Source organism: Oreochromis aureus, linkage group 5, assembly GCF_013358895.1.
Source record: "Oreochromis aureus strain Israel breed Guangdong linkage group 5, ZZ_aureus, whole genome shotgun sequence".
NCBI lineage: Eukaryota > Metazoa > Chordata > Actinopteri > Cichliformes > Cichlidae > Oreochromis > Oreochromis aureus.
In genome coordinates this window covers 26,961,729-26,971,073 of record NC_052946.1, presented here as the reverse complement: position 1 = coordinate 26,971,073, position 9,345 = coordinate 26,961,729, and the positions used below count along the sequence as shown (strand labels likewise).

Here is a 9,345-nt window from a genome sequence, read left to right as displayed (position 1 = left end):
TAAGGGTAAAATCTGTAAATACTATTTTTATGTTATTAATGACGGAATGTTACAAATAAACGTTACTTAACCAAAAAAAATGTTGTGTAAATAAGTTGTGTAAGATTTATGTCAAGTTAGCTAGCATCTTATACATCCGGTGTACTTTTGTAGCTATCTTCACAATAAGAGCGGACAGTATGAAGAAAATAAATACGCAATACGTTACCTATTGCCACTGCAATAGGCCCATATTCTCCACTTGCAAATGTATTTATTTTAAAATAAATAAATAGGCATAAAGTTGTATTATTTCTTTCTTATATCTTAAGTTATGAAAATATGTACATTTATATTATATAATGTATTATATAGTACTAGGATTGTGTAGTGGTTAGCCCCATTACTTCACTGCAAAAAGGTCCTAGGTTTGAATCCGCTGTCCAGATGGGATGTTCTATGTGTCTGGGTGGGTTTTCTCTCCTGGTAGTCTGGCTTCATCCCACAGTACAGTGACATGCATATTAGTTTAACTGTTGATTCTAAACCAGGGGTCCCCAATCCCAGTCCACGAGGGCCGGTGTCCCTGCAGGTTTTAGATGTGTCCTTGATCTATCACAGCTGATTTGAATGGATAAATTACCTTCTCAACATGTCTTGAAATTCTCCAGAGGCCAGGTAATGAACTAATCATGTGATTCAGGTGTGTTGATCCAGTGTGAGATCTAAAACCTGCAGGGACACCGGCCCTCGTGGACTGGGATTGGGGACCCCTGTTCTAAACTGTCTGTAGGTGTGAGTGGTTGTCTGTCTCTCTGTGTTAGTCCTGTCCAACATGAACTCTGTCCCTTGCTGTGTGAAAGCTGGAATAGGCTCCAGCACCTTATGACCCTGAAATGAATACTGAATACCCTGGATACTCATTTGTAATCTTATCCATCCCGTTAACTGTCAGTGAAAATCTCAGCATCTTCCGCTCAGCCTCCTGTCTTTTTGTCAGTGACATTGTCTCCAAGCCATACATCCTAGTAGGTCTTACACGTGTTTCACTTGTTTCCACCCGTTCAACCCTGCCTGCGCTCTCTTCTTTGCCTCTCTTGTGCACTGTGCCTTGCTTTGGATGGCTGACCCCAGGTATTTAAACTCTTCTACCTTCGCTACCTCTGTTCCTTGCAGCTTCATTATTACATCTATCTCCCTCTCATTCACACACATGTATTCTGTCTTGCTTCTACTGAACTCTGAAATATTGTATGCTGCAGTGTATTGCAAACTAGCTGTTCAAAATGTCAGAAATGGGTTACTTAAATAAACCAACTGCATACAAATAATGCAAAACTCAAAATAAATCTAGAGTAATTTGAACGTACTCAGTATTCAGTAATTCCCTTGTTTTTTCATACATTGTAGATATGGAGGGCTGGGTCTCAGCGATTTTATTTTGACAGCTGAGACCAAAGGACCCGTGTAACTAGTAATAAAAGCGCTTCACTGGCAGTCTTTATTTTGAAGATTCAGACCGGAACAAGCTGTTTATCTGCCGCAACTCCTTCCAGAGCAGAGCGAGAACCGCAAAGAAGATGGCGGCGCTACGAGCGGTGGTGCTATCGGGGAACGGGAGGGCTCTCCTCAGCACCCCGAAAACTCTCAGGACCTCCAAGGTAGTGCGACAGATGAACATAGTATTTATCACACATGATAGAACGTGTTTAGGACACAGTTTAATAGAAAACCGCTGCTGTGAGGTGTCCTGGCAAGGAGCTAAGGTTAGCTTGGTGCGGACAGCGGGGTGAGACAAGGTCACTCGTGTTCCCACACTTTTTAGGATTTTACCAACAACTGTAGCTTTAATTTCTTAAATGTTTTATCACTGATAACCTCTTGATAGCCGTACGGCATCAGTATCTCCAAAATTAAATGCCACAGACAGTTTAACGCAGGTTCTCCTCAATGTGTTTAGGAAGCTAGCCGGTGAGCTAAACCATGATGTCGTGTCCAGCACCCGGCAAACGTGCAATGTGGTTAAAATATACGTTGGCCAACGATGCATGGAGATTAATGTGAATTGTCTGGCCACTGTATTTGTGCATATTTAAACTCAGCTGGCGTGGGTCGCGATTGTTGACTTTCTGTCAGTAACGACACCTGCTGAAGTCGCTGAGCTAAACAGCTTGCTAAAGAGTTAGCATCTCAAGGACTGAAAGGACTTCCGGTGAATAAAAGCCGTCCTCAATTTCAATCGCCAAGCTAAATATCTGTGCCCTGTCTACAGTTCACTGATACGCGGTTCAGACGATGGATATAACCGAGAATACCTAAGAAGCTGAACGTAATTGTCATTTGGCCCCAACTGAGCTTGTGACCTGGTTTAGGGACAAGGAGACATTTTTCAGCTTTAGGTTCTTTGAGATCGTTTTGTTGTGATTATTGGGGATATAATCTTCAGACTGCAAAGATCTGGTTCCCAAACTCTATTTGCTTATTTACTAATGCTTAATCAGAGCGAGTATTCCAGTAGAGATGGAGAAGGGCATAGCGAGAAATAGCTAAATTGGGGCATTCCTGTTAGTAAATGACATGCATGTCAATCATTAGGCTATTAACTGCTATATTGATTTTCTTCCTTAACTGAAATAAAATACCCTAAATTAATGTTGCCAAGCATTATTTTGTCAGAGGTTGAGGTTGGTGTGTTATGTTTGTTTTGCTGATGTGAGGATGCTGTTATCGCATGCTGTCATTAACACCTGGTTACAAAATCAGCAGTGAAGGGCAGTTTCATAAGGACAACCAGACTGGATTATAAAAAGGGCCACTCAATTAACTAAGCCTTGCACACAAACTTCTCTACCTGCAGCAGGTTTTGCTCAGGCTTGGCCTTCAGCTCATAGCAATTCTTCAGAGTAGAACAATAATTATTCTTGTAGTCCACAGAGAGAGGTGTGTGATGTAGAAGGATACCAGCCAAAAGGTCAACACAAAGAAGGAAGAGCTTAGGCTCACTGGGAAACTGTAAACTTGAAAATTAATTATGTACTCAGACCAAAAAATAAATTGTCAAATGTGCTTGAATATCCAGTAGTCCTGTATACTTGGGCGCCATGCCCAAGCACATTTCAGCTCTAATATAATTTAAAGTAACTGAATCTAATGGATAGTCGTCTGTAGATTGCCCTTTTTGGATGAGTTTCTTAAAGTAACTTTTTGTGCTTATTTCATTTCACAGGCCAACATGTCCTTCGCCAGCCTGCCAAGGGGGAAGAAGGTTGCCCTGACAACGCTGGGTGTGGTCACAGCCGGTGGAGCCGGGCTTGCACTGATATTGCACCAGTCAGTTAAAGCATCCGAGTTGGAGCTTCATCCCCCTCAGTACCCCTGGAGTCACGCTGGACCTCTGTCCTCTCTGGACCATGCTAGGTGAGTTGAATGTATACAGACTATTGAAGTGTTTCTAAACATCCTTCGAGTGATGAAAGGCACTGAATGTAAAACTGCCACTAAAAGAATTAGCTGGCTTTGAAGACTTGAGTTTGCAGAGAATTTCACTTTATTCACATTCATTTTCTTTATACAGTTTGAATTTTTCATTGAAAGTCTGTTTTGGCAGTTTCATGCAGCTCTTATAAAATAACTCTGTATGTTTCATATCTTTCTCTCTGCCTCCCAAAGTATTCGCCGTGGTTACCAGGTGTATAAGCAGGTGTGCTCAGCTTGCCACAGTATGGAATACCTGGCTTTCAGAAACCTCGTGGGAGTGTCGCACACAGAGGACGAGGTGAAGGCCATCGCTGAAGAGGTGAGTCTATATGTGGGGAGATGTGATCCTGTGAATAATCTTGATTCTGCCAATATTCTAAATTTAATGACTTAATGGTATTTTAGTCTTTTACAGACAGAATTTTTTATTTTATTTTTTATTTTAGAAATTGTCTCATTATTTTTATCTTTAGAAGTAAGTTCTGCCCGTAGGTGGTGACCTCTCTCTTCTCATGATTTGTGTTTAGGTTGAGGTAGTTGATGGTCCTGATGAGAATGGAGAGATGTTCACCCGACCAGGAAAGCTGTCAGACTATTTCCCAAAGCCCTACCCCAACCCCGAGGCAGCCAGGGCTGCCAACAATGGCGCCCTGCCTCCAGACCTCAGCTACATTGTGAACGCCAGGTAAGTCCTAAAAACCTGTGTTTACTCTGAAAGGTGCAAACACCCAAAATCTGCAGTATCCTTAGCATTAACTTGTTTCACCCTTCTGCTTCCTGCAGACACGGAGGAGAAGACTATGTGTTCAGCCTGCTGACAGGTTACTGCGACCCTCCTGCAGGAGTGACAGTGAGAGAGGGACTTTACTACAACCCCTACTTCCCTGGGCAGGCTATCGGCATGGCCCCACCGATCTACAATGAAATTCTGGAGTATGATGATGGTAAGAAGTGCAGGTGCATGTTTGGATAATCTTCTGTCCGGCTGCAGAAATGGGAGCACTATTTTCTGGGGGGTTTTTTTGTTTTTTTTCCCTCTTTAGAAAGAGTTTCAGTTTGTTAGAGTGAACCAAAAAAAGAAGGCATGCAAAACATGCCTTTTCTTTTACCTTTTAATATAAATACACTTGTGCTTTTGGGTCTCACTGCAGGCGCCTGATGAGCTTCCTGGTAGGGACATAGGAGACTGCAAGGGCCATGCTTACTGGTTAGCTATGACTGAAGTTTCAAACTAAGAGTGCAGGGTGGATTGCTCAGTAGTGATCATATTGTCTCAGGCGAATTAAAAAAATAAAATCATCATAAAATATAATGCTGGCTGGAAATGAATGTGGGAATTCACCAGATAGACAGTATTAAGCATTTAATTTGCTCTCTTTTTCTGGAGTCTTCTGAAGTTCATGGATTTCAAAAACACTTGCGTTTCGTTCAGTGTGCGGCTCTTTGCTCAATGTATCCTTTTCTGGCAGAAAATATTGCCCACTCGTTCCGCAGGTTTAGTTTTTTTTAAACACTGGCGTTTATAGATCAAAATCTGTGCACCATTCTGAGAGGATGTGACAGAAAGACGCCTCTTTGTGACTTGTGGCGTTCAGAGTGAGGCCTGAGGGAATCCATTTGCTGTGTTGAGTAGCATATTTTAAGTGTTTCTAGTGCGCTAAATTGGTTAAATCAACTCTTTTGCTGCACATAAATGGTTTCAATAACTTTATTGCAATGTAATTTGTTATTACATTGATAAATGAAGCATGACAGTTTTTGGGGGTTTTTTGGAAGGAACAAAAAAAGTGTGGCTGATGGTTTCTGTTCTCTTGTTTTCTTATAGGAACCCCTGCCACCATGAGTCAGGTTGCTAAGGATGTGTGTACTTTCTTAAGGTGGGCTGCTGAGCCCGAGCATGACCAACGCAAACGCATGGGACTGAAGGTACACCTCTGACCAACTAGAGTGCCTATTTTTTGTCTTTGGGTGTCATTTTAAGTGCTGGCATTCTTACTTGAGTGATACTCCAAATTTAGATATGTTTAATTAAATCAACACATGCAACTCTGCAAGATTTTTTGCAGGAAACATGTCGTGGGTATGAAATGTAACAAAAAATTTTTTATGTCATGCACTAAACTGTACGACTTGTTAAGTGTCCTTCCTGTCGTCTCAAGAATATTTAAAACATGTCTAAGCATGGATCTTGGCATAGGTTAATGTTTGTGTTCTCTTTCTCCTATCAGCTGCTGATGGGCTCAGCTATCATTGTGCCTCTGCTCTACTACATGAAGAGACACAGGTGGTCTGTGCTGAAGAGCAGGAAGATCGCCTACAGGCCTCCTAAGTAAATGGATCAAAACACCTCTCACACACCCCAACCTGGGCCGAAAACGGAGAGGGCTGCGTTCAATGACCCCACAATGCTCACCATGTGATGATCTTCGCCACATAATTACTGACAAACACAAACATGCCTTTCTGAGATGGGGAACAGAACTTGGAGTGGATGTACTATGTTTATTCTTACAGGGTTTTTTTTGTTGTTGGTTTTTTTTTTTTTTTTTTTTTTTACTAAGCTGGTGGCATGGTAGGACAAATATTGTGAAATTTTTTTTTTTTTTTTTTCAGTATCCTGAATATTGTGGTTCACGTTTGTTTCAGATTTGTGGTGTTCTTGAACGCACCTGCTGCAAAGTTTGTTTGATCAGCAACGAGTTAACTACTGGTAGCAGTTCCTGTTTTGACATCTCGTATCAGTCTCTTTGTCACAATTGACTGCTAAGTTGATTGACTGTCCATCTTTGTAAGATACTCAATAGCAATGCAAGTGGTGAGAAGTGAAACATCCAGGGTGTGTGATAAGTCATTCTTCCACCGTCTTCTCCACAAAGCATGCTCTAGACTTCAGTTTTATTGTACAAAATAAATTATCTTAAAGGAATCTTTCTGTGGGCATGTGTTTTATTTCAGACAGCAGCAAAATTCACACATTTAAATGCTGCCTATGACATTCTGCTTCTAAACTTTGTCACATATTCATTAAACAATCTTCTGACTTCTGACCTCCAGAGAGAAACGTCACTGCTTCTTTGGTCTGATTCAAGTCTGTATTTCATTAAACTGTACAGAAAAATAAAATCAGAGTCACATGAAGTCAGTTTACATTTTTCTTTCTACATGGATGACACTGCCGCGAATCTTCTGCAGCACTTTCAGATTTCTTTGTTGTTTGAAAAAAACAATATTATATTGATGTCAAGTAACATTTAAGACTTAAACTTTTTTTCCAAGCACTTCAACACATCTCCTGAAGTTTTGTTTTCATACACATTAGCCATGTTAAAGGAAAAAATTGCTTTTTCAAATAATGTGAAAAATATGTAGAAATAAGGCATGATTAGAAAGGAACTTAAAAGAAAAAATTGAATGGCGTCATTTGCACATACATTCAATTTGGCACATTATACTATGATTAAGTCCATACATTCGGGTACGTGTTTTCCACAGCTATGCGGTGAAGCTGGTGTAGAACCTGTATTTGAATGACAGCTGGAATGGCCTCGAAAGGTTTTCAGTCAACACTAACTGTAAATCCTAATGAATGAATCCTTAGCGTGACACTCCCGAGTTCTTCCCTCAATGGAATCCAAACTTCCAGACAAACACATCCAGGAGACTCTTTGATAAACTTCACTGAGGCCCTTTACTTCATACCAATATATTTCCAAACGTCATGGCGGTGATATGTTTCATATTAAACCCTTACAAAAATATTAAAAATGTAATGAGTGCCTTTTTTTCCCCTTTCTCAGTGCATGTCAAATTAAACCTTATATAGAAATGCCATCCAATAATAAACACACATAGAATGCATAAATTAATTGTACTAAATAATTATCCCACCTTTAAGTGCCAAAAAATATATAATTTGCATATGAATCTTAAATATTGCTCAAACTAATGAGTTATGAAATCTGACCAATTTAAAAATATTAACCTTTTACATTGATCACATCAAACATTGAATATGAAAATAACATGAATCCATTAATTATAAAAAAAAATGGATTTAGATTTCTACACTAATACTGTCTGACCAGGGCTTTAGCGCTATTTTCCTGGGTATTATCTTCAGTGGTGACGCATTTACAGTGTTAAAATATGGAAACAGCTTCTCGGTGAAAGTGTGTGTGAAGGTGTGTATGTGTGTGTTTGTATCTAGGTCAAAGAACGACAGTATTCCCCTGTACCAGTCCAGGTGAACTCTGACCTTTTTGGGCTTTGTTTTCAGTGTAAGAGCCGTGGAGGGATCCGATAAGGACCGTGCTATGTAATTACTATTAAAGCATCCTATTCTCCATAAACAGGACGGGCGCTTTCCCTTTCTCTGAACGGACTCTGCAGCAACACCCACAAACCAGTCCTCGCTTTCTCCAACCTCAACGTCCCAGCTGTGAGTCCCTGAGTTAAAGCCCTCAGAGGCCAGAACAATGCGACAGTAATCAAACCTCTCGGGGTTGTCAGGGAGCTTCTGTTCACTTTCCTTTCTCACACTGGTCAGATCTTCAGACAGAACGAGTTCTGGATTTGCTGTGTTGGGATCCAGAATCACAGGTGAGTAGGAAAACAGTTTCTTCATGTTGTTACAGATGTTGAAGGTCAGGTTGCCCAGGTGTTTGGCCACATCTATCAGAGCTCCTGGAACGAGCTGTGGGGCATCCAGCAGGGGGCGCCGTTCAGCTCTTATTGTTGCAATCTTGTAGTTCTGCAGGAATGAGACGTCTCCAGCTCTCAGCTCATTCTCTGTGGCACTGATTGTGTCTGAAAGACTGTCTATCTCTCTGCTCAGAGCCTTAATCTTCTCTGTAATCTCCTGACTCCTCTGCTGCTCTTCCTTCTTCAGAAGAGCAATTCTGTTCTCTTCTTCTTCTTGTAGAAACTGGCACAGCCTCTGAAACTGCTCCTTGATCTGCCTCTCTGTGTTTTGGGCCTGGACCTTGATATGCTCTGCCGTTTTCTCACAGTTTTTTTTAACTTGTTGAAAAAGCTTCAGTTTCTCTTTTAAGGGTTTCAGGGATTTCTGGAGGTGAGCTCTGTTAACTGATGCAACTTCATTAATTGGCTTGAATTTGTGTCTGGAGTGCTCGTCTGAATGCAGACAGACGACACATACTGGCTGCTGATGGTCCACACAGAAGAGTCTGAGATTCTCACCATGGAGACTGCAGAGGGTCTCAGACGCTGCAGAACTTCTCTGTTTCCTCTGTAACACTGAATCACACAGTTTTTTCAATACTAAATTGCAAGTTGGGTCACTCCTTGGTGATGTTCTTTTACAAACTGGACACTCCTGTATTCGTTTCTCGTTCCACCAGTTCCTCAGGCAGGCTTTGCAGAAGCTGTGGCTGCATGAGAGGACAACAGGATCTCTAAAGATATCACGGCAGATAGGACAGGAGAGATCATTATTTGATCTGTAAGACATTTCTCTCCGGGTGAAGCTGAAAGCACAGAAGGAATGTAGTCAGTCACAACTTTATCCTCACTGACATTTACTTTACCTTTGGATCATGCCTTCAGTAAACTTACAGCAAACTTCAGCACACGGTGTTGTAGCAGGTTGAAATGCCAGAATTATGGAACCTCCTCCTTTAGCTGCTCTCTCACAGCAGATGCTGCTGATGTGATCTGCCTGAGCTCACTAAAGTTTCTTGTCAGTTGAGTTTGTGTGCTGGGCGGGAGGGGATGGGGGTGGAAAGCAAGATGCGGAAAAATGACTGACACTTACTGGAATATCTCAGGTGTGTTACATAAGGGGCGGAGCTTTAACCCTGTAAAGCCTGAACCATGAAATAATTGCCACAAAATCCAGTTCAAATTATTTGGGAACCAAACTTTTTATTA

General features: G+C 41.2%; 2 protein-coding genes across 3 annotated transcripts; one reads left to right on the top strand and one right to left on the bottom strand.

The window, feature by feature from the left end:
- The first annotated feature begins 1,502 nt into the window (after window positions 1–1,502).
- LOC116317114 (cytochrome c1, heme protein, mitochondrial) lies at window positions 1,503–6,382 on the top strand. Its single transcript, XM_031735789.2, has 7 exons — window positions 1,503–1,640; window positions 3,206–3,396; window positions 3,649–3,775; window positions 3,984–4,141; window positions 4,240–4,400; window positions 5,282–5,382; window positions 5,685–6,382. Exons 1-7 carry the CDS (start codon window positions 1,560–1,562, stop codon window positions 5,787–5,789), a joined length of 924 nt encoding a protein of 307 aa, XP_031591649.1. The 5' UTR covers window positions 1,503–1,559; the 3' UTR covers window positions 5,790–6,382.
- Window positions 5,989–9,164, bottom strand: LOC116317113 (zinc-binding protein A33-like). 2 transcript variants are annotated; one of them, XM_031735787.2, is made up of 2 exons: window positions 9,031–9,164; window positions 5,989–8,942 (listed from the first exon to the last, which is right to left on the bottom strand). In XM_031735787.2, the coding sequence occupies exon 2, from the start codon at window positions 8,924–8,926 to the stop codon at window positions 7,511–7,513; it is 1,416 nt and encodes a 471-aa protein (XP_031591647.1). In that variant the 5' UTR covers window positions 8,927–8,942; window positions 9,031–9,164; the 3' UTR covers window positions 5,989–7,510. The 2 variants fall into 2 exon arrangements, with proteins under 2 accessions (XP_031591647.1, XP_031591648.1); XM_031735788.2 differs by having other exon boundaries at window positions 5,989–8,870; window positions 9,003–9,125.
- Between the last annotated feature and the right edge of the window lie 181 nt (window positions 9,165–9,345).

Bases quoted from the DNA above. Each gene is read 5' to 3' on its own strand.
- LOC116317114 (XM_031735789.2), top strand. From the start codon at position 1,560: ATGGCGGCGCTACGAGCGGTGGTGCTATCGGGGAACGGGAGGGCTCTC. The intron at 3,776-3,983 runs GTGAGTCTATAT...ATTTGTGTTTAG, and splicing joins TGAAGGCCATCGCTGAAGAG to GTTGAGGTAGTTGATGGTCC. The intron at 4,142-4,239 runs GTAAGTCCTAAA...TGCTTCCTGCAG, and splicing joins AGCTACATTGTGAACGCCAG to ACACGGAGGAGAAGACTATG.
- LOC116317113 (XM_031735787.2), bottom strand. From the start codon at position 8,926: ATGTCTTACAGATCAAATAATGATCTCTCCTGTCCTATCTGCCGTGAT.